This window comes from Megascapheus bottae, chromosome 10 (assembly GCF_031878675.1).
Source record: "Megascapheus bottae isolate mThoBot1 chromosome 10, mThoBot2.hap1, whole genome shotgun sequence".
NCBI lineage: Eukaryota > Metazoa > Chordata > Mammalia > Rodentia > Geomyidae > Megascapheus > Megascapheus bottae.
The window spans coordinates 36278997-36304298 of record NC_143518.1 but is presented as its reverse complement, the minus strand read 5'-3'; the positions used below and the strand labels follow the sequence as shown (position 1 = coordinate 36304298).

The 25302-nt window shown below is 39.1% G+C and overlaps 1 protein-coding gene across 1 annotated transcript; it reads left to right on the top strand.

Annotated features, from left to right (window-relative positions):
• The first annotated feature begins 4258 nt into the window (after window positions 1–4258).
• Window positions 4259–22185, top strand: Ifi16 (interferon gamma inducible protein 16). Its single transcript, XM_090340685.1, has 9 exons — window positions 4259–4541; window positions 5692–5798; window positions 6818–6976; window positions 7678–7752; window positions 9248–9322; window positions 11082–11255; window positions 19269–19679; window positions 20877–21065; window positions 21750–22185. The coding sequence occupies exons 1-9, from the start codon at window positions 4277–4279 to the stop codon at window positions 21861–21863; spliced, it is 1569 nt and encodes a 522-aa protein (XP_090196811.1). The 5' UTR covers window positions 4259–4276; the 3' UTR covers window positions 21864–22185.
• The last annotated feature ends 3117 nt before the right edge of the window (window positions 22186–25302 follow it).

Below are 25302 nucleotides of genomic sequence, written 5' to 3'. Positions count from 1 at the left end.
CTAACCCTCCTCCCCTTTCCCCACCTGGTGTTAGGGTATTCTAAGTTAAAACTTGAAAGCACAACAATATGACCACATTTCCTCCTCCTTGTGTATCACTTCAGATTACCTGTCTGTCTTTGCTGCCATTTGAGGGTCCTTTTTCCAAAATGTCATCGTATTGGTTGCATAGTAGTTGATGGACTGATTCATCCATTATTTCAAGTACCTGACCTTTCTACAAGTCCAGTGGTGTTCCACAATTCTCTTGGCTTCAGTGTTATCTGGATGTGAGCCAGCTTCCTGCTGGGTTTGTGCACAAAGAATGCAGGAAGCCTGAGAAATTATGGCTTTAATGACTGAGGTAGAATAGCCTAGCTGTGGCAGATTTCTTTTCTGTCTCTTTGACGATGGAGTCATAGCTTTGTATGGCATTATGCTCCAGCAAGTTCCACGTTTGTGAGCTATTAGCAATTGTGTGGATACTTCAAGACATCACCAATGGTGGTTTTGTGGCTCACATCCCCATTCTGGGACATGCACTAGAGGACTGATGGCACCAGCCCGCCAGCAAGGCTGCATCTCTCTATGAGGAAAAGGGAGAAGAGACTAAAGTGACCTGTCTCTCTCTAGATAAAACAGCTTCATTCAAAGGGATGTAGTTTTTTTGAATTACCCACATGCTCTTTGTTGGACATGAAAGCTCTAATGTTCTTTTATCTGTGGTGATTGATAAGAGAACAACAACAACAACAAAAAACTAAGTGAAACACAGATTCTTTCCTTTTCTTTGTCATCAGGAAGTTACAAGAAGGAAACTGTTCAGTGTCTTATGAAGAAATCGAAAGCTATGGGCCTTGCTGGGAGGAGTCTAGTGTTTCAACACCCGCCTTTCCAGGCTCACAGAACACAGAGATAACCGGCCCTGCTCAGATTATTAAGTGATTCAAATCACTGCCCTTTCGTTTTTGGTTTCAAGCTATCTTCAGGTATACCACATTTTCTTCACCTTCCAGGAGATTGTAACACTCCTGTGGTTCAAATTCTAAGAGCTTGGCTGAATTTCTACTCTTCCCTTAACCAACCCGTCTTAGTTGCACATCTTGGCATTGCTGAAGAAATCTCCAGGGAGGTGAGTGTTGCCCGTGTTTTCAGTAGTGATGGTTTTTGGGGAAATCTTCAAGACCCTCCTGGGGAAAACCAGCATTGGTTCTTCTGAGTGGGAGGCAAGAGGCGCAGGCCTGGTATGGGTTGCATTCAGAGATAGGAAAACAGCAGTAGCCTGACTCCGGTGCTTCATGGAGGAAGATAACAAACATATGTTGGTATTTCTCCACCACTGAGGCCTGAGCAAAGGGAAATGCAGATAAATGTTCTGGCTGTGGATTGGCCCAAGTGGATATTTATAGAAAGACTTCAGTTGTCTCAGCTGAAGAGAGCACAGGAAATTAGATGACTGGAGGGCAGGGCCTCAGGAAAAGAAAAGGCAATAATGTGAAAAAAAATCATGAAATATATTACTAAATTAAAAGTGCATGTAGACACGGGCCTGTATATTGTAGTATTATTCAGGTTTTGTAAAATTGAATTCACAAAAAACTGTATTCATAAATACAGTTGTTCCTAAGTACATTTAAATTTTTCATTAGCTCCACACTAGGTTAGACGGTAGATAAATATATCACTTGGGGATCATGCTTACTATCCTGAAAGCTAGTAAGGGGTTTTGCTGTTCCTGCTGCTGCTGCTGCTGTTGTTGATTTTGGATGGTAAGGTGGAAAGGAAAGGCACAACAGAGAATTGGAATGGAATTTCTATAGCCTACACTGAGACTACCGTAAAGGCTTTCCATATAATCTGGTATATTATTCCATGTGCCCATAAATAGAATGTAGGATTTAAAATGGTAATGTTAGCTGTATTTATATTAGATAAACCTTGCTATGCTTATCCATCATGTTGCTCAAATTTTTACATTTCTATAAAACTTATGTGTGTGTTTGCTAGTCCTAGAGCTTGAACTCAGAGCCTGGGTGCTGGCCCTGAGATTTTTGCTTTAGGTTAACACTCTACTACTGGAATCTCAGCTCCATGTCTGGCTGGTAACTGGGAATAAGGGTTTCACAGAGTTTCTTGATTGGACCGGTTTCAAGCCCTTCTCCTCTGCATCGAGATTAAAGGTGTAAGTCACCACACCCAGGTTTTACCTACAGATTTTTTTTTTTAATCTTGCTCATTTAGTAACTGAGAAAGATGCTGACTTATCTAACATAAGGCAGTACTTTTTTGGCTAATAGTTCCTTCAAATTTACATAATAGTATGTACTTTCACACACATACACACACACACACAAGAGCATCTGATAACTATTATTTTTAGATCTATTTAAAGCTACACCAATACAGATAAAGTGGCTTTTCTTTAGTCTCTTTTCTTTGAAACCATGTATTTTAACTTTTCCATCTTCAAGTGGTGTTTTATTGACATGTAGGTACATATCTTAAGCCAAATTTAAGATGTATGAAATTTAACAGAAGCTGTCACTCAACAGGGGATGCCCTTTATGCATTTGTTGACATTTATCGTATTTTGTTTTATTTCTTCCATCTACCATTTATGGCACAACACCAGTCTCCTCCTTTTCTTTCTTCATTTTTTTTGGAGGTGAGGGGAGTTCGTTTGTGGGGCTTGAACTCTGGGCCTAGGCACTGTCCCTGAGCTCTTCTGTTCTAGGCCAGCACTCTACCACTTTGAGCCACAGTGTCACTTCTAGTTTTCTGGTGGTCAATTGAAGATGAGAATCTCACGGATTTGCCAGGGATGGCTTCTAACCATGATCCTCAAATCTCAGCCTCCTGAGTAGCTAGGATTACACACTTGAGTTGCCACAGCCGACTCTTTTCTTTCTTCTTTAAATTCTATCCTTATTCTATGCTTTTTTTTTGCCAGTCTTGGAGCTTTTCAGCACTGTCCTTGGGCTTTCTCAAGGCTAGAGCTCTACCACTTGAGCCACAGCATCACTTCCTACTTTTTTCTATGTATGTGGTACCAATGAATTGAACCCAAATCTTTGTGCATACTAGGCAAGCACTCTACCACTAGGCCAAACTCCTGGCCCTCTTATTCTACACTTTTAAACAAATTGGTGAGCTTATTATTTTTGTTTTCTCTCTGTTTCTACAATGTTAATAGATTTCCTGTTTTTCTTGTTCTTAACAAAGGCTTTATTTTCTCTTATTTCAGCACATAGGTCCAGTGGATCAACTTTGTTTCCTTTCTCTACTTCCTTTTGGTATTTCTCAACTTTACTTACCATTTTCTTATGGAAAATTATTTCTGATAAATGCTTGCACATAGGTCTTTGTCTTTCTAAGTTACTGAGGCCTCTTAAATTAGAGAATACTATTTTGAGATTTCCTGTTTCAATGCCATTGCTTAAGGTAAAATACTAAGTTCATAATCATCTTTTCAGTCAAAGAAGGGTGAGAGCACATCTTTGAACCCCTGAGTTTAAATGCTTTGAAACTCAGGATTTAGTGGCCACCAAAAGCTATTCAGTGTGTACATTGCAAACACTTTATTTCTAGAAACTCCACCATGATCTAGAGTATTACTCCAAAATCAAAAGCAATATTACTTCCACAATGAAAACGTGCTCACATGAAAGCAGAATGAATAGAGATTTTACATAGCCACCTGACCCCTTACATCTGGTTATATTTTAGAAATTAGTTATGTCACATAGTCACAAAACAAATCAAAACTTTCTATTGCCAAAACTTTAGTTTTCCAATAGTGATGGAATTTTTGGACGCATATTACACACAAAAAAATGATTCCATTGTCTTGCTGCAGGCAATTCTGTTGTTGAGAATCAGTTTGTCTGAGATGATGAGTTGATTTACACATAGGCCACTTCAGTCCTGAGAGATGTGAGCTGCATCAAGAACCTTGGGCAAATATCTAGAACTAGGCTCCAGCAGCAATAGGGATGGAAAGAGGTACCAGGATTTCAGCCCTGTACAGCAACAATTACCTGTCTCTAGACCTTCTCCCACCACCCCCACCACCGACCCAGCTGATCTACCATCATTCATAGGTAAGGCTATCTTAGATGTGCTCAACATAGCAGTCCTCACCCATTTCCTGGTTAAGTCCCTCTTTCTCATAACTACACCTGAGAGCAGTCTTAACGTGGGGAACTCACTCACATAGGCATATGCTGTTTTTGAAATCTATACGTATGTAATTCCACATGCTGGTTTTCTTTTGTAGGTTCAGCCCATTACTGGAGATATGGTGAATACATACAAAAAAATTGTTCTTCTGAAAGGACTAGAGAGTATCAGTGATTATCAATTTAAGATGGTTAAGTCTTTACTGGCCAAGGATTTAAAACTAAATAAAAAAACACAGGAAGATTGTGATAGAATTAGGATGGCAGACTTGATGGAAGAAAAATTCCCAAGTGATTCTGGAGTGAGCAGACTGATAGAATTGTTCAAAGATATGTCAGGACTTGAAGATCTCGCTGAAATGCTTAAAAAAGAAAAGTCAAAAGGTAAGGATCTCCCAACTAAACTAAGGTCTCTCACTTTTGACCAACACCTGCTTTGTCACAGCTGCTATGTCCCTTTCCCAGTGTAATGACAACCATGAAGGCACCACTAAATTAACAGCTTAGCACCCTTCCTGCAGACTTCCAGGGTATGGTTGGGGGAGTGTCTTTTAGGGGTTGTAGTAAAGAAAAAAAAAGTTGTTGTGAAAACAAGAAGTTGTAATACATTGGCAAGATTAGAAAATGGCAATGTAAACGTAGAAAAAAGAACATTTTTAAAATATTTAAAGCAATGACTATTACTGCTCCCTGAGGATTTAGATTCTATTATTAATTTCTTCTATAGCCATAAATGAGACAGCATTTAAATTTTAAAAAACACCTGTAAGTGATGTGAAGGATTACCGTCTTTAAAAAATTTAAGATCACTGGATTGCAAAAGTATATGTAAAGTCTAGATGTGTTAGTAAATACCTGTAATAATTCCAGCACTAGAGAGACAGAGACATGAGGACTCTGAGTTCAGCCTGAGTTAGATTTTGTCTCAATCTTCCCACCACCCAGAAAAGCAAGAAATTAAAGTCCAATGTTATCACTTCATCATATCGTAAGATGGGTGATCATTTCTCTCTCTGACCTCTCTGATTTGGAGTTTCCTTACCTTCTGCTGAAAATAACTTTTTGTGAGTATCATGTGAATTTTAGTGACCTTTGTTGTTGTTTGATACTGAAAAACTTGAACTAAGTGCCTGGGCATCGAGTCAAGGCACTGCTTCTGGCTTTTTGCTGGTTAATTGGAGATAAGAATCTCTTGGATTTCTGTGTCCAGGTTGCCTTCCAAGCCATGATTCTCAGATTTCAGCTTCCTGAGGAGCTAGGCTTACAGGCACATCAGCTCTTTAGATTCTTAAAAGGTTACTATAAACCAGGACGGCTACGATGAGGTTTGACTGAGCTACATGAAGTCCCCAGGATGGGCTGTCTGTACCCAGTGCACATGGGCAGAGCAAGGGAACCACTTGGCTCTACCTGGGCCTGGCTTGTCACTGCTAACTAGAGATGCACAAACTGAGAAGAAATAATCCTGAAACGGCTTCAGCTCTCTTGGACTGACACATCTGGATTTCTTTTTGCATTTTCTTCCCTATAATAGTTCAAAGAAAGTCAAAAGGGAAAGAAGTAGCTCCAGGGCGAAATAAGCAGGATGAACCCAACAGGGCCCAGTCTACACCTGCCAAAAATAAAGATTTGAAACCAAAGGTAATGAGACTACTCTCCTATTGGGAAAGCTCCCACTGTGCTCACTAATCCTTGTTATTTTCATGTACTACTTGGTTTTTTGTCCAGTTCAGCGATGTGGTGAGATGGAGATTCAGAATGAGCAAATTTGTAGCTATTTTGTTTCAGGACTCCTGTGAAATTTATAGTACGTAATATGCTTCCTTACCAGTGCCCATTCTTTAGACATGTACTAAATAAAAATCAGCTTAGGAAAATGGCCTCTCAAAGAATATTAAAAGTCAAAATCCGGGGCTGGGAGTTTGGCCTAGTGGTAGAGTGCTTGCCTCGCATGCGCAAAGACCCTGGTACGATTCCTCAGTACCATATACATAGAAAAAGGCCAAAAGTGGTGCTGTGGCTCAAGTGGTAGAGCTCTAGCCTTGAGAAAGTCCAAGGACAGTGCCCAGGCCCTGAGCTCAAGCCCAGGACAGGCAAAAAAAAAAAGTCAAAATCCAAACTTGGAAAAAAAAAATCCAAACTTGGATTTTCTAAATTCTCATTTTCTGCTTTTCCATCACCGCAGAACTGAGTAAAAGAATGCCATGCATAACCTGTCTACTCTTTTTACAAGGCAAATCTTATGTGTCTACTTCTTGTCTTTAGGCCATTTATTTTTCAGAGAATGGACAGTAACTCCTGGAGCTTCTAAGGACATAAGTGTAACTAAAATCTCTCAATAAAAATGCAGATTTTCCTCCTCAGTATTGAAAATACCATATTGCATCTACGATTTAAAAAGAAGCTATGCCTGGGAGAGGGAAATGGGGACCAAGACATGAGAAAGGGTATCAATGTGTGTGAAGTAATGCACCTTCTATCTGGTGAATATAATGTAACCCTTCTATGAATTACAATAAAAATATATGAAAAAAAGAAGCTATTCCTAAGGGCTGGGGTGGAGTGGAGTAGTGAAACACTTTCACACCTTCTTACACACACAGGACTCTGCATTCAATCCACAGCAGTAGAAAAGAAATGAAGTAATACTTTTCTTTTAGAAAGGCAAAGCCAAAGTTATAAAAGCTGAAGACTCTGAAAGAAGTCAGGAGCAGAGTAAGCATCCGGAACCTTCAAGGACTGGCACACATCAAACCCAAGGCTCTTCCCAGACTTTTGTGCCTCCGCCACCACCATCATCCAGCAGCTTCTCAACCAAGGTGCCTTTTTTTCCGGTCCAAGTACTTGACCCCCTCTCACAAAATATTTCAAGCACTGTCTGACCCTTGAAAGCATCTCTCCCTAATCTTCTACAATACATAATTAAATTGCTCATCAAATGCATCTAGTAAGACCTCAGTCTTCTTGCTTATTTTATTCTTTACAGAGTGCGCATAAGAAATAATTTATAATCTAATTTCTAGGGCTACTTTCAGAGGAGGGATAAGGGCATGGCCAGGTAAGCAGACATAAAACAAAGAGTGTATGCATTCCCCATACGCCAATTAGTTCTCATCCCTTTTGCTTTTGCATACTCACCAAACCTGTGAGTTTATATTCTGTATTTTAGGATCCATCAGTGTTGGGTGTTTTGAACATTATTTCATTATTCTTTATAACCACCACTTCTCTAGCCAAAATGCACTAAACATTCAGGTGACAATCTCAAGTCTGTCCTCAAACAGTTCCTCGTTGGAGTGCCCTCCCCAGTAAAAGCAGATAAGGACATTTTACAATTCTGCCATAGCGTTTATGGATGTCTTTCTTCTCTCCCAGGCAATAAGTTCAGAAAATATGTGCGCTTTCTCAGGGGGAGATAATTCAAAGGTAGAATAGTGAATTCACAACTCTGCTCATCAGTTTTGATCCTAATACTATTTTTGTTTTGACTTTTTTCTTCCTGCCCTGATATGATTACCAGCAACCCGCAGCTGTGCCATCTGTGTCTGGGGTAGTTGAGCAAGGGAAAGCTAGTCCACAACCACCATCGCTGAAGGTAAGAAGCTAATTTGCTATTGTCTAATGTCACTTCTAACTCAAAACCCAAGGTGCACATTCGCCAGGCTACAAGCACATCTCCACCTTGGCACAACAGTGGGAGACAGTTGTTACAGGAAGGGAATATCAATATTTGCTCTTCTTTTCTGTTGTTGTTACTATTGTTATTTCTAATAATCCTTACTTCCTCCCATACTGTCTCCTAATAGTCAGCTACATGTTTTATTTTGTGGTAGTGAGGATTGAACTCAGGATCTCCTATTCTACAAGCCATGCTTCTAGCCTTTTTGTTTTTGTTTGTGATAAGGCTTTATGGTTTGTTTGTTTGTTTGTTTGTTCCCAGGCTGGCCTCAAACCATAATCTTATAGGGTTTTTTGGTTGGTTTTTTGTTTTTTTTTTTTTGCCAGTTCTGAGGCTTCAGCTCTGGGCCTGGACACTGTTCCTGAGCTTCTGTTGCTCAACCTCGCACTATAACCACTTCAAGATTTTTCTGAGTGGTCTTTTGGAGATAAGGGTTTCCCAGACTTCCCTGCCCAGGGTGGCTTCCACCCTCCGTCCTTAGATCTCAGCCTCCTGAGTAGCTAGGATTAAAGTTATGAGCCACCAGCACCTTTCTACTTCTGTCCTCAAAGTAGCTTGGATTATGGATATGAATAAAATACCCACGTGGTGGTTTAATTATTTTTTTTAATTTTGTGATAGTTTCTTGTTAACTTTATCCAGGTTAGCTTTAAACCATGACGTTCCTATCTTCAATTCCAAAATGAGTAGCCAAATCCATAAGCAAGTACCATCATGCCAAGTCCCACTCCCTTTCTTTTTGTTTTGTTTTTGCTTTTTGTTGATTATAGGACTAGAATTTAAGGTCTAGACGCTGTCTTTGAGCTTTCTTTCTCAAGGCTAGTACCATTTTTAGCCATTCTACTTCTGATTTAATAGGGTGGTTAATTGAAGTTAAGAGTCTCATGGATTTTCCTGCCCTGGCTGGCATTTAATTAATATCCTCAGATCTCAGCCTCCTGATTAACTAGGATTACAAGCATGAGCCATCAGCTTTTTTTGTTGTTCTTTGCTTGCTTGAGATTTGTTTTTGGAGAACATTTTTCAGGAACTGATTTGTACATTTTCAACAGAAGTGGAGTTTTTTCTGAGATTTGCTTTTCTTATAGGATGGGAGTTTTGTTTACCAAAAGTAAATAAATAATTAACCCTAAAGTTGTGCTTGTCCATGGTGCCTTAATGCAATGAACAGCAAACGTTGAAGCACAATTTTACTCCAAACCATGAAATTTTCAATTTAGCTTTTAGTATTTACAAAGTGAGATTTGCAATCCTGAAAAGGGGTAAAAGTATCTGAACAGGCACTGCCAATCCTGAAAAAATTGGAAGGAATGATACTACGTGAAAAGCAATAAAGGAGGAACAGTGATTTTGAAAATTATTATCCAGTAATAAAGGGAAATATCTGTTTCTCTTTTTCTTTAAAAAAAAGGAAAAAACAACTGCCAAAAGGAAGTATGAGGAAGGAGACCCTCCTCCTGCCATTGCCAGCAGTTCCACAGCCAAGGTATTAACTCTCCAGTTCCCAACCTTTCCTTCTCCTCATTTAATACCCACTCATTTAAATATTCACTGGAATAATTCATTTGCCAGGTATGTGTTTTGAGACCCTACTGGGTTTTAATTCCTTTGCCATGTGCAGGGTACGTGCTACTGAAATAACTCTGACTCCAAGAGGGCCACTGTATGAAAAAGAACAGGAAGGTGACCAGACATAGAAGATGAAAAGCATGTATTCAGCCCTCTCATTCCTTCTCCTCCTTCCACTTTGTTCCAAGCCTTCCTATAGGGCTCTTCTTACATTCCATGCTGTTTTCCCAGGTCAGAGACTATGGTGTGTGTAATTCATTTAGAATCATTTCCCCATGGATTCAAAAACTTTCAACCTCCAGGTGCAATTCTTATCTATATCCCATTTCGAAATCAGATATTCTCACTGTTTTCTTCCTTGGGTCCTTGTATGTTCCCCTGTTTGCAACTTACAGATGTATTATTTGGATCCATTACATTATGTGACATTACATCACCTTATGTTTACATTCCTATATGTGTAGGTCTTTCTTTCAGAGTAGACAGAGAGATCAGATATAGGTATCCTGAGCAAGGGAATGAAAATAGAAGAAAAGTGAGTACATCCTGTAGACATCATCCTGTTCCAATTTGCCCTTTCCTCAGTCCAGAAATGACCCTTGTAGTTTTCAGTACTCTGAGCTGCAATGCTTACTTTGGCTGTGACTTCACTAGATTGTCAACTGGAGCACTCAGCAAAGGCAGAATTTCTATTAATATTCTTATATAGTTCAATTAACGGAGCCTGCAGCCTCCAACACCTTCCCTTGTGAAGACAGACTTTCTTCTTCAGACATGTCTGTTTGTTAAGTTAGGTACATAGTTGTTGCTACTAGCTCCAATAACTCCTAATTCCTTAAGAAGTCTTTATTGATGGTACTGAGCTAGCCACATGTTTCATTTTGCATCTTGGCTCTGCTTGCCCTCACTGGAGCCTTAACAGGGTCATTGAATGTAGACTGAAGCCCACTGTCACTTCGTTACTTCAGTGATGCATAGGAACATTTTACAGCCCCTTCTATAGTTTTTTGGAGGGGATCCAGGCTTGGAAGTGGTCCCTTCTCTGGACCCATGTGATTGAATACATTAAGCCATTTATGCTAGCATGTAAATTACTCTGCTTTCCAGAAACACAATGAGTCACAGAATACAAAGATGACTCTTCTTCTTCTTTGGACTCATACACTTAAACGTACCATGCAGGCATTTTCATAAGATTTCTGCCCAGAAAGTTCCCCAGACATTGTATTGTTTACCATGGGAACAAAAACAAAAACAAAAACAAAAATCCTTGCTCCTCTACAATTTACCATCTCTCAGCAGCAGTCCTTTTTCTGTGATTTCTTTTGCTACCTGGGATCAAACCAAGATGTTAGATTGCTGTTATCTTTGATGCATTGCTGCTACTTTCAGGGAAAGCAAACAGCATCCACTGGCATGAATCACAGAGAGGTCGGGGTGGGGAAAGCATCTGAACCTGTGCTGTCATTCTGGAGAGAGCTGGAAATTCATGCTCCTGCATGAAGAGAAATAAAGAAAACGTTGTGGTGCTCTGTGTGACTTTGAAAATCATTATCTCCAAAATAGTGAGTGGAGAGAGAAAGAGTTGGAGTATATGTACTCATAATATTATAATATTTAGTACAGATCCTAGAATAGTTTTAATGGAATAATTTTAAGAATCTATTTTTCTTCAGGCAAAGGAAAACATAAGCACCAAAATGGATGACTGGGAAAGAAACTTGCTATCAATGAGGAAGATCTGGCTTCAAAAAACTTCAGCCACCAGCACAGATCAGACACAGGCTCAGGCTCAGCCTCGGGCTCCTCCTAACACTCCTCCCTCCATTGCCAGCAGTTCCACAGCCAAGGTATTAACTCTCCATTCCCATCCTTTCCTTCTCCTTATTCACATAATTACAATGCTCCTAACCTTGAAAGAAACGCTCATGTAATACCCACTCATTTAAATATTCACTGGAATAATTCATTTGCCAGGTATGTGTTTTGAGACCCTACTGGGTTTTAATTCCTTTGCCATGTGCAGGGTATGTGCTACTGAAATAACTCTGACTCCAAGAGGGCCACTGTATGAAAAAGAACAGGAAGGTGACCAGACATAGAAGATGAATAGCATGTATTCAGCCCTCTCATTCCTTCTCCTTCCACTTTGTTCCAAACCTTCCTATAGGGCTCATCTTATATTCTATGCTGTCTTCCCAGGTGGCGTGTGTTCTTTGTTTGTAATCATTTCCCCATAGATTTAAATATTCTCAGCCTCCAAGTATAGTTCTTATCTATATCCTGATGTGAAATGCATCAGACGTTCCTACTGTTTTCTTCCTTGGGTCCCTGTATGTGTTCTCATTAGCACTTACAACTATATCACATCTATCCATTCCATTTCATTCCAGTATATCATTGCATTACATATTACATTACATTATACTACACAATGTTACACACAAATAAATTGTGTGTGTATCTTTATTCCTGAGTAGAAAATGTTGAGTGTGGCCTACTTGCAGATTTCCTGCCTCGCATGCACAAAGCTCTGGGTTCTATTCCTTGGAACCACATACACAGAAAAAGCCGGAAGTGGTACTGTAGTAAAGCACTAGCCTTGAGAAAGCTGAAGGATAGTGCCCAGTCCCTGAGTTCAAGCCCCAGGACTGGCAAAAATAAAAAAAGAAAAAAGAAAAGAAAATGTTGAGTTTAATGAGAACTAACATAGTTATTCTATACCACTTAATGAAAAAGTAGAGGTGGAAAAATATGTTCACACCATGAGTATCAATTCCTAGGATAGCACTGATTTTGAAAGATGCACGTGATGTCTTTGCCAGTGAGATTAAAGAAGTACATGTTACAGAAAAGAAGACTTCTTTAGCAAAAATATTGCTCATCCTTCCTGTATCTGAGGATTCCTAGATGCACTCAGTGCCTTTATGATGACCGAAGAGTCACTGTAAAGCAGTGACCATCTGTGGAGCAGAAGAGGTACATAGATCTCCAGAGAAAACCCAAAATAACAATGCCCAAATGGGCATTTCTGTACTGAGCAATTCTGTGGTAAACTCTGAAGCCTGGTTCTTCAACTACAAAGTCTCATTTATCCTTTACAAGTATCACATTCATTCTGTTTCATGTATGAGGAAACTGACTTTCATTGACTCACATTCTGTTCAAGATCATACATAATAGTGAATGTTAAGATTCAGAGAATGAAGTCAGCATTACTAAACTCTAAAATTGGAGTGTTTGATTATACAACTTGATGTCTCCTAATCAAAAATGAGATGTGTGTAACATAGATATATATATAATTAAGTGTTATTATATATAAATTATATATATTATTATATATAAATTATATGTAGTATATAGGGATGTTATATATGTGTAGGTGCTACATATATATACATATATATGTATGTGTGGATACATATATATGTGTGGATATATATATACATGTGTGTGTAATATTTGTGAATAGTGTTGTGGTTTGGATTTGTTTCCATTGCTATGTTCCCTAAGGCTTTTCTAGATGTGTGGGGTAGTATGTAGTCATTTTTTTGATACTTCTTGCTGTATACATTTTTTAATTGCTTTTCCTTTGTTTGGTATCAAATTCTTCCATATCGGGACTGGGCAGGTTCTTCTTGAGTATCATATCTTCCCATTGTTAGTCTTTTCAAGTCCTTTAACACTTTATATCTCAACTGGAATTAACTTATGTCCTTTTTAGACAACAAACTCAAATTACCGATCCCCTGTTCCAGGGGAAGACAGGAGAAGAATGCATAGAGAAGTGAGTTCACACTTGTGCTGTATCAGCTTAGAATCAGCTTACCTTCTCTGTGACCCTGGCAGGGGCCCTCTGTGCTTTCTGAAGGCAATGTAGTAATTGTCAGGAATGACCATCCCAAAGCAGTTAGGAGGATAGAACAGTAAATTCACTGTTCTACAATGTGATTCTGATTAAAACTTCAAGTTGTCTGTCTGTTAAGGACAGAGTCTATACACATAGGTTTGCTAACCTTGTAAAATGATTCTTATATTTCTTTTCAGATTTCTTATTTGGTTACTTGGGAGTAAAGCTAGTTGCCTCTCCTTCTAGTTATTGTAGAGAATACTAGCAATGGATAGAGAACTTGTCTAGACATTGTTGCCTCAGGCTCCTGAATCATAGCTACTACAAGTGACAGCCATGTACTTATACTTTGTCCATGCTTATGTGACTTTCTAAGATCTGGCCTACATAACTAAGCAGCATGATGATTTCTACTCCCAGAGAAATCACTCTGCTGCCCTGAAATCTCATTGGATTACAGGACCCCATGAAGACATACAAGCCTTCTCAGCCTCATGCATTGAAATGTATCATGTAGTCATCTCTGTTTAAGTTCCACTCTCTTCACAAAGGGTGTGTGATAATCTTCTCTATAACTCACTGAGTAAACAGAACAGTTTTGCTATTATTTATAAAAGCTTCCCTCAAGCATTTTTCTTGATATTATAAGTTCTTTCTGTGCTTTCTTTTTGTGTGTATGATTTGGGTTGATTCAAAACCTGAAACAAACTGTTCCTTTTGGTTTCTGTGTGTGTGTGTGTGTGTGTGTGTGTGTGTGTGTGTGTGTGCACATGCGGGCGCCCGTATCAAAACAGAATAGCATGAATCATGAACAGGGTGTGGTGGTAGAGGATTTACTGGAAACAGAAACAAATTTCTGACAATTTAAAAATACCCATGCAAAGATTACAATTTCAGGGTCCAACTCCTGCTACAGCAATAAGTTTAGTATTTTAGGTTTATTTCTAAAAGATAACAGGTCAAATTGTATTCTCAGTGAAATTACATTATTATACATGGAAGACCTAAATAGAGGAGGGTTTATTTTATGTGCTTCCTATGTGAGATTTCCATCAAGGTACCATTACAAATCATGATTCATCTGTTCATCAAAACAGACATACCCTAAAAAAATTTAAGAAGATGCTTGCTAATTGATCACTTACTTAGTTCAAAATTCAGAAACATGCTATTTATATACATGATCTCATTTTTTATAATGCCATATGGCAATGCTATTGTCTCATTCCACATATGAGAAAGTTGAAGCTCATAGAACGACACACATACACGCACGCACACACGCACGCACGCACGCACACGGAGGTAATTGATATTAGGGCCAGGATTTAAGTTCATCCTTAGTGAGCTTTAAAACATGAACCTTTTGTTCATATAGTTTGGATATAGTTTGGGAGAGTGTGCAGATGCTAAAATGTTTGGGATTCATTTTAACCATTTCGAGCAGTCAATGCTGTGTGTGGGCTTTGCTTTCATAGACAAGGTGGTTGGGGTGGTCAGATGGTTTTCTATCGAGACTCTGCTCCAGGTGTTGTGATTTCTGGCTATTCTCTTACCTAGCTCTCCATCACCACTGGGCAAAGTTAGCGTACTGACTGCCTAAAGTGGTAAACAAGCTAGCCAAATGTGAAGAGTATTTAATGGAATTTTGTGAGTGTAACGAAGCCATGTAGGGTACATAATTTTAGAGTATTCCTCAGATGACTTGGCAATGCTGTACAGGAAATTAAACATAATACTTTAGGTGGGATACAAGCCATTGTGAATTCACTCAAGAACCTAGAGTGATCCTGTGTTAACCAATCCACAAAAGGCTGTTTAAGAAGTTGTGGGTTTGAAAGACCTTCTCTGTTACAGCAGTAATCAGAGCACTTGTCAAGCACCTTCGATGAGACCATCTAGAAGTTTTTTAGCCATAGTAACCATCTCTTATTCCCACAATAATAACAGGGATTGGTGAAAAGCTTGGAAGTGCTTCTCATGAATCCTTCGACTTTATATAATCTTTGCTTTTCCAGGACTTAACTCAGCACCTCATGCTCTTGCTCACTTGCTCATTCATGGCTGGTACTCTACCAGTGTAGTTACTCCTCCAGGCTAGCCTTTTGATGGTTAATTAGGGATTGAATCATGAAGAATTTACTGCTCTGGTTGTCTCCAAACCTTAATCTTCAGTTTTCTGAGTAGTTAGGATTTACAGGCTTGAGCCAATCCACCAGCTATAGTACTTTATTGATTAAATAAAGTCACGCATCCTTTATTCCTTGTATGTTTAGCAATCTGATATAAATTTAATTTTTTTTGTTGGTTGTGGGGCTTGAACTCAGGGCCTGGAAACTGTCCTGAGCTTTTTCATCAAAGCTAGTACTCTATCACTGTGAGGTACATTTCCACTTCTGGTTTTCTGGTGGTTCATTGGAGTTAAGAGTCTCATGGGAAGATCTTCACTAATCATACAACAGACAAAGGCCTCATATCTAAAATATATCAACAGCTCAAAAATTGAATCACTCCAAAACTAATCTTCAAAGTAACAACCATCCCATTAAAAGATGGGCCAAAGACTTACAGAGAGTCTACTTTGAAGAAGAAACAAAAATGGCCTATAGACACATGAAGAAATGCTCAACATCTCTGGTCATAAAAAAAATGCAAATCAAAACAACTCTAAGATTCCACCTCACTCCAGTTAGAATGGCCAGGATCAAGAAAACTAATAACAATAGATGCTGGAGGGAATGTGGCCAAGAGGGATCACTACTACACTGTTGGTGGGAGTGCAAACTCTTTCAACCACTATGGAAAGCAGTATGGCAGTTCCTCAAAAACCTAAACATAGAGCTCCCCTATGACCCAGAAATTCCACTACTTGGCATTTACCCAAATGTCCAGAAACAAGGGCATACTAAAGCCACTAGCACAATGATGTTCATTGCTGCACTATTTACCATAGCAAAGATATGGAACCAACCCAGATGTCACTCAGTTGATGAGTGGATCAGCAAGATGTGGTATTTATACACAGTGGAATTCTATGGTGCTGTCAGAAAGAATGATATTGCCCCATTTGTAAGGAAATGGAAAGACTTAGAAAAAATCATACTAAGTGAAGTAAGCCAGACTCAAAGGAACATAGGCCCGATAGTCTCCCTCATTTGTCATAATCAGTAGAAACCTTGGGCTCTCCTACCAGAGATTTACAATAGAACAAAATCTAGGGACATTAGGCCAAATCGTACGACACTAAATGTAAGGACCTCCAGGATAAGGAAACAAAAGCCATATAATGAGTGACTGTGGTCCTTAATGTACTATGTTATTGCTCATCTCTTTTGCCATCCCTTGGTTATCTCATATTGTTACAATTTTCACCTTGTTATCTGATATATTTAAATGTGCTTAATTGGTTATTTGAAATTGGATAGGGAAGGGGAGAAATCAAGATAAGCGGGAGGAGGATGGGAGGGACATGGGGACCATGTCATGAGAAAGATTATCAATGTTTGTGAAGTTATGCACCTTCTATCTGGTGAATATAATGTATCCCTTCTAGGATCCCTACTACACTGTTGGTGGGAGTGCAAACTCGTCCAACCACTATGGAAAGCAGTGTGGCAGTGCCTCAAAAGGCTAAACATAGAACTCCCCTATGACCCAGCAATTCCACTACTTGGCATCTACCCAACCATCCAGAAACAAGGACATACTAAACCCACTAGCACAACAATGTTCATTGCAGCACTATTCACCATAGCAAAGATATGGAACCAACCTAGATGTCCCTCAGTGGATGAGTGGATCAACAAGTTGTGGTATTTGTACACAATGGAATTCTATGCTGCTGTCAGAAAGAATGACATCGCCCCATTTGTTAGGAAATGGAAAGACTTAGAAAAAATCATATTAAGTGAAGTAAGCCAGACTCAAAGGAACTTAGGCTCAATGGTTTCCCTCATTCGTCATAATCAGTAGAAACCTTGGGCTCTACTAGCAGAGATTTGCATTAGAGCAAAATCTTGATACATAAGGACATATAATGTGAAGCTAATTAAAAGGACCTCCAGGATAGTGAAACAAAAGCCATATAATGAATGATTGTTGTCCTTAATGTACTATGTTGTCTCTCATCTCCTTTGCTGTCCCTTGTTATCTCATATTGGTATAGTATCTCACTTTGTTATCTAATATATTGAATTTATTTGTATTTGGATATTTGAAATTTGATAGGGAAGGGGGGAAAACCAAGACGGGTGGGGGGTGTGGGGGGGAGGGAAATGGGTACCAAGACATGTGAAAGGGTATCAATGTATGTGAATTAACGCACCTTCTATCTGGCAAATATCATGTAACCCTTTTACTAATTACAATAAAAAATAAAAAAAAATAATGTATCCCTTCTATTAATCACATTAAAAATTATTTATAAAAAAAGTTTAAAAATATTGAAAACCAATTTAATCTGACTGAACAGTCTCAGTGTCATCAATGTATTCCAGGAATTTGTTAAAAAATTATTTTCACTGATATTTATTAAAAGACGTTACTTCTAAAAAAAAAAAAAAAGAGTCTCATGGACTTTCCTACCCAGGCTAGCTTTGAACCATGATCCTCAGATCTCAGCCTCCTGAGCAGCTAGAATGATAGGCATGAGCCACTGGTTCCTGGCTATACATTTAAAATTTAACTCATATTATATTCCGCTTCATTTATTTAATCAAGATGTATTAATAAGCATCTGCTTATTTCATGTTTAATTACCTTCAGTTATACAAAAGGGTTTCAACTCAACTTGTCACATTGAGAGTGCAGTGCATCTTAATAAGTACCAGCCCTTTGGTCATTCGCCCTTATCTTTTTCAGCCCTATTTCTAGTTTCCTAGCTTTACAAAGGTACTTTGAATATTATCATGACGTTCATTCATCTGCCTTAAATTTTGTTTTGCCTTTTTGTTTTTCTTTCACTGAACTATGAGGTATATTGTAGGGTAAAAACAGAGTATAGAAATATATAGTCAAACAGAATCCATCACCAATTCTTTATCAACCTTTTTTGAACTAAATCAAGAACATCATTTTAGAAAATTTTGGGAAAGCAGGTACATAGATAACAATAATGAAATTTTAACTCTCTGGAATCTCTCCGGTGTCAAATGCTGCGTATTTGTTGAATTCCTTTGGTACTGTACTTCATCATGCAGCGAAGTACTTCCCTATGGTGGTAAGTCAGAAGTAAGCCCCATGGCACACAGGTCTTGATCTGTATGATATTTCAGGTTGGATCCCATGAGCACCCTCCTGCTCTGTAGTTGATTTCATGGATTCTTACGATTGACTTCATCTTTGCTGTTATGCAAACCAAAGAACACTTTTTGTTGTTGCTGTTGTTGGTCTTGGGGCTTGAACTCAGGACCTGAGCACTGTCCCTGATCTCTTTTGCTCAAAGCTAGCACCCTTCCACTTTGGGCCACAGCTCCACTTCCAGTTTTTTAGTGGGTAATTGGAGATAAGAATCTCACAGGGACTTTTTTGCCTGGGCTGGCTTCGAATTTTGATCCTCAGATTTCAGTCTCCTGAGTAGGTAAGATTATAGGCTTGAGCCATCAGCGCCCAGCAACAAATGAATAACAACAATAACAATGATAATACAGTTAATAATTAAATAATAGAGTTCTTCAGGGTTATTCCTATGTTCCTGTGGTTACCCTGCTAATGTGTGTGTGTGGGTGTGTGGGTGTGTGCGCGCACGCACGCACAAACGCCTTGATTTGTTGAAAGGGCTTTATCATTTGCATCTTTAAAATATCTCTATCCACCATTAGTGCTAACTGAAATTACTACCTAAATCTCTGCTTCTGCATGAACCAGCTGTTCTTTACATTTCCCCCCACCTCCCAATTCTACTTTAGGTCAATAGTGAGCCTCTTAGAGTTTTCATTAGACAGCTGGACCCTTTCTCCTCCATTGTTAATTTTACTAATGTCTGCATTTTCTCTGTGTTCATTCTGAGCAGAAACCAAGGATGGCGATTTTACCTAGGGAACCTTCCAGTGTACAAGGCTACCAGAGGGAGCCCAAAGAAGTGATGGTGCTGAAAGTCACCCCGCTGTTTGTGTACCATGGGGAGAAAACCATGTTCCATGCCACAGTGGCCACTGAGAGAGAATTCTTCCGCCTGAAGGTGTTTGATGTCAAATTGCAGGCGACATTCACCCCGAACAAGATTGTTATCCTATCAGAATATTTTGGCCACAATGCCTTCCTGGAGATATATAGCAGCAGTTGGGTGAGCCCTGGGCATCCTGAGAGGATAATGAACATCCCAGCCACACTGAGGCACAATGCCACTGCAACACGCAAAATCAACTCTCTTCCCTTGCTACATCCAGGGACATTTGTGAATGGGACATTTTTGGTGTGCAAGGTAAGTCTAAGCATTATGCTACAGAATCACTTCTGCAACCCCAGATTTTAGAAGTCTTAACTCACCAACTACATTTTGGTTGACTTGAGTGGAGTCTTCCCGTTTCAGCATGTAGGCGGTCTCTGAACAAGCTCTTTCTCAGCACTTGCTCCAAGTGTTGTTCTGTTCTCTCATATGTAGGTCTCCCCAAGTGTTTCCTGCATGGTCTGTTCAAATGGCTGCAATATATGCTGCTGTAGAATCCATGAATACAATGAGATACAATCTGACTTGGCAGGACTAGATAATGTGGATTTAACATTTGAGCAGTTTGGAACAGAGTGAAAATAGCAAAGACAGATGAGGTCATATAATGAGAATATTATCCACGTATAAAAGTGTTGTAGTAGGCATTCTCAGACTCACAATGAACCATAATTGGCCTTTCTCCTCTGCTATTGATCAGATACAACGGAACCTTGAAACAGTATTCAAATGGTTGTCTGTTCAAGCTCCTTAAGAAATCCCACCTCTGAACTAGGCACACTGGCTCTTAATCCTAGCTCCTCAGAAGCTGACATGGAAAGAATCATGGTTTGATGCCCACCTGGACAAAAAAGTTCACCAGACCAATAAAAACTTAAGTATGGTGGTATATGCCTGCCATTTCTGCTATGCAAGAAACATAAATAGGACCCCAATCCAGTCCACAAAAAGTGAGATCATATTTTTAAAAAATAAGTGAGAGCAGAAAGGACTGGAGGTATGGCCCAAGGGACATGCTAGAGACTATAAGGCCTGAGTTCAGTCTAGGATTTCAATAGGAAAAGAAGAAGAGAAAGAGAAAGCAAGAAAGTGAGAGAGGGAGTGAAAGGGAAAGGAGAGGGAGGAATAAAGAAAGGGAGGAAAGAAGGAAAGAAGAAAGGAAGGAAGGAAAAGAAGGAAGGAGGAAAGGAAGGAAGGAAGGAAAAAGAGAAGGAAAGAAGGAGCACTAAATATTCAGGAAGTAATCCACATTTCTCCAAAACACAAGCACAAAAGACCTTAAATAAGGAATGATTAAGTGATTTCAAAAGATAAGAACAGCTGACCAAAAGAGCTTTAAGGCATTTTACAGCCATTTGAAGCCTTATGGATTCATTTCACCTTGTGGAGATGGCAGTTGCCACCAATGCTCTTTATTTCTTATTGAGGTGAGAATTTGAATTTTCTTTTCAGAAAAGAGTGAGGAATGAATGTGTCTATTATGAAATACAAGACAACACAGGCAAGATGGAAGTAGTGGTGTTTGGAAGACTGACCCATGTTGACTGTGAAGAAGGTGATAAAGTCAAACTCATCTGCTTTGAACTGGCCTTAAGTGTGGACCAGTGGCAGCTGAGATCTGCCATCCACAGTTACATGGAGGTGGGTCCTCGGTTGGGAGCCTCGCTCTTCTCAGAGAACAAGTTACTTTTTATGCTGTACATGAAAGGATTTAGCTCCTATTACACAGGGACCAACAGGTAGAAAGAAACCCAGGCTTTTCCCACTGTATAGTTCTGTTCTTTCCATTTTTTAAGGAAATTTAAGAATCTTCAGTAGGTGTTGTTACTCCAAGCAAAAGGAGTAAGAATTGTTGATTTTTATGGACGCAAAGAGATAACTGACTAATAAAAATCTGTGTTTTCATGGGACAGAACCTCAGGGTGACCATCTATAAAAGAGGAAACTATTTCCTCCCACAGCAGATCATCAACAGATGTCATAGCAGACGTAAGGGACACGGAGTCCCTGAGCAAATTAGAACACACAGAGCCCCCGAGTTGTTGTTCTCTGTCATGCTAATTGTCATTTGTGTATAAGATTCAAGATTGGAATGCAACAGATGAAGTTTAAGGGGAACCTATCTAGGCACCCAGAAACACAAATACTCGGAATTTGCAAGGGAATTCATGTCATGATTACAACTGGCAAGAGTAATTAACTCCAAGGGCAGAAACTCTTTAAAGGAGATAGTGGAGAGTGAGAAGAGTGGGGAGGAGACAATGGAAGATATGTGTGACCACTTCTATCCCAATTGTTCTAACTTATAGCACTTTCTTCTTCAAGGTGATTAAGAGCCGGAAAGGCAAGATACAGTTTCCCAGCCCTGATTCAAATAAAGACACTTCCCATCAGTCGTCCATTCCGAACCACTGGATGCCTGGCAGCGCCTTCAACTAAGTAGGAAACACTAGCAGATTGCTGAGGTTTGATCCTCTGTATCTTAAAAAAATAAGCCAATAAAAAGCAAGCTGGTTGATTTCCTTGATGATATGTTTTGTGGAGAAGGTTCAAGTGTTTAGAAAAATATAAATGTGTGTGTACGTGTAGTTAAAACAGTCTACATAAAAGCCAGCTTGTAATTCTGGGGAATGGGATTTTTAGAGGCACATTTTCCTGTTTTGAATGTACTTTTGTATTTTCCAAATTATATATTTTGCACCTGTAACTTTTATCATCTGAAGCAAATAATAAAGTGTTGGTTTTGTTTTTTTCTGAAGAAGTGCTACTCCGTCTATTTTTGGTGTGCAGATGAGTTCAGGTTGCCCAAGCATGATTTAGATTTCTACTATTAAATGGGTCTTTAATGTCTAAGCCTGTATCAAGAAGTAACAGACTCAGCCAGGCTCCAGAGGTGGCCCACATCTGTATTTCTCACCACTTAGAAGGCTGAGATCTGAGAATTGCAGTTTGAAGCTAGCTAGGGTAGGATAGTCTGTGAGACTCTTATCTCCAATAAAACTATCAAAAATCCCTAAGTAGATTCGTGACTGAAGTGGCAGGGTGCTAGCCTTGAGCAAAAACAGCTCAAGCATTGTTCCCAGCCCCTGAGTTCAAGTCCCAGACTGTACCGCGCACAGACACACAGTCTGCTCAGGGAAGCGTTATTAGCTCAGGCTAAGGCAGCGACTGAAATACAGCCTGGGATATACTTACCAAGTCCCTTATCCTGGAAAGAGTTTGCGTTAGTCCAAGACAAATGCTAACTCTTCAGAACTGGTCTCCTGGAGGGAACCTAAGTGGGTATTTTACCAAATGCTGTACCTTTTTCTGGTGATCTTACACAAAGGTTCTAGTGTGTTACAATTTCTGGCCCTGTGTGATGCAAAATATCTAATTCCATTCATTTGCTTATGTGCTAACAGATCCTCCCTATCTCTCCCATGATAGTTTTTTACTCAGTTCTGTTCTGTTGGATGGATCCACAGTCTAACACCCCAGATGGTAATTTAATGTTCAGTAGAATGACAAAAAGCAGGTATCTAAAAACTGATACTCACAATGTATTAGCTGACCACATACATGGTGCCCAATGTTTTGTAATATTTTGTTTCCCTTAATTTTGTATTCTTGCCAGGCACTAGTGGCTCACACTTATAATCTTAGCTACTCAGAAGCTGAGATCTAAGATTTATGGTTTGAAGCCAGCCCAGGCCCCCCCAAAAAAGTCCATGAGACTCTTATCACCAATTAACCATGAAAAAAGCCAGAAATGGTGTAGCTTTTGAGCACAAAAGCTACAGCCCAGGCCCAGAGTTCAAGCCCCAGGACTGAGGGGAAAAACTGCATATTCTCTCTGAAAGATTGGTAATTGCTTTGTTTTCATTCTCTTTACAACATGTCAAAAAAAAAAACCCTGAAAGTGAAAACAAACAAAAAAACAAAACCAAAACTACACCAAAAAAAACCCATACAAACTTTCCTAATGCCATTTAGATGCTTGTGATTAGACTTCAGGCTGTTTTTCCATCTTTGGGTGTGTGTATTTCAGAGAGTATGGACTTGAGAGAAAATTTCTGAAGAAAAGAATGAGGATAGTTAGTGGCTACCCTAAAAGTCCAAGGCTATTTATGCTCAATTAATCAAATAAAAGAGACATTAAAGTTCTAAGGAACAGCAATGTATTATTTTACCCTGGATAATTTCCCTTCTGAAACAGAAATAAGACATTTTTTTATTTTCTTGTCTAACACAATTCTAGTAACTATTCTGCTATGTGTATATACATGCACACATACCCGTGATATATATATATATATATATATGGATATATACATACATATATAGGTTAATGTTTATACATTTATTTCTTTTTGACAATGATGTTGATCAAGGTGGGGAATTAGATTCGAATGGAATCTCGTTTTCTTCTCTGTAGTTAGAAAACAGAGATTCAGAGGTCAAAGTCAGCATGTTACTTAAGTAGACAGGAACCCACACCATTCCTCTGAAACTTAACTTACAACACTAAGGAGAAAGACCATGTCTTATATAGATGATGATAGTATTTCGAGTTATAACAAGCCTTCAAAAGATTAAGTTTATTTTAGGTAAACTTTCTAAAATTGGGTCTTCTTTAGCATGTAGAGAATGGTTGTTAAATGATTGGCCTGCTGTCTTTGATTTCTTATCATCTGAGGCCTCCCTCCATGGACATATAACAAACGACAGTGAGTCTTTATAGGAGAAAAGCAAAAAAAGAACACATCCAAAAGACTTTACCTCTTGCATTCCATTCCCATAGATGATTTCACCCTGTAATAACCAGAGCCCTCCCCTGGTAGGTGAGCAGCTGAAACCACTGTTAGAGTTAAAGTGCATGCAAGAGCAAGGTGAAACAGTTTATAGGAATAGGAATCTGTGATCACAGACATCTTAGAGATTGGGTTTCCCCAAGTAGCGTCAACGTATGTAAGAGGCCAGTAAACATCACTGAGATTTCAAGAGGGCCAGAAGATGACGAAGATGTGAGAGAAAAAGAACCCCTTACCTTTACTTCTGCATTTATTTTGATAGGGCTAACAACAACAACAACAACAAAAACTAGTTGCAAAGTGGTTGTACCAGGTGACTTTTCCAACATATTTATGACCATTTCAGGTCCTACATAGCACTTGCTATGAGGTATACTTTACATTCTTGCCATCCTAATAATGATACAAAGGCATCTCACTGCACTTCACATTTGTATTTCCCTCTTGATGATTATCTTAAGTGCCTTGTTTCCCAGTGGAGAATGTGTGTGTGTGTGTGTGTGTGTGTGTGTGTGTGTGTTTGTCTGTCCACTAGAGATTGAATTCAGGGAATCATGTTCTCTTTTGGTTTTGTCCCTCAAGGCTGATGCTTCATCATTTGAGCCACCAAGTTTCTAGCTTTTTGCTGGCCAATTGGAGATAAGAATGTCACAGACTTTTCTCTTCAGGCTGGCTTAGAATCATGATCCTCAGGTCTTAGCCTTCTGAGTAGCTAGGATTACAGGTGTGAGCCACCAGTGCCAAGTTAAAAAAAAGTTTTATTTAAAATTTTGTGTGGTAAAGGTGATGTACAGAGGGTTTACAGTAACGTAAGTCAGGCAATGAGTACATTTGGTTTTGAATACTGTCACTCCTTCATTTCCTTCCAGTTTTGCCCCTCCTAACTCCCCTCCCCACAAGTTTTATCATTCATTTCCAACATAGTGTGCAGTGAGCATCACTGTGGAATTAGTTTACCCTTTGTCCCACCATTTTTTGTGTTTCCCCTTCTCATCCCCAAATCAGATAAACTTATATACAAGACAAAAGGCACAGAAATGGAAAACAGTGATAAAATGGAATAAACAAAATACAAAACAATCTTA

Excerpts from the sequence above, each read along its gene's own strand:
- Ifi16 (XM_090340685.1), top strand. The coding sequence starts at position 4,277 with ATGGTGAATACATACAAAAAAATTGTTCTTCTGAAAGGACTAGAGAGT. Across the intron at positions 5,799-6,817 it reads ATAAAGATTTGAAACCAAAG|AAAGGCAAAGCCAAAGTTAT; the intron begins GTAATGAGACTA and ends CTTTTCTTTTAG. Across the intron at positions 11,256-19,268 it reads CCAGCAGTTCCACAGCCAAG|AAACCAAGGATGGCGATTTT; the intron begins GTATTAACTCTC and ends CATTCTGAGCAG.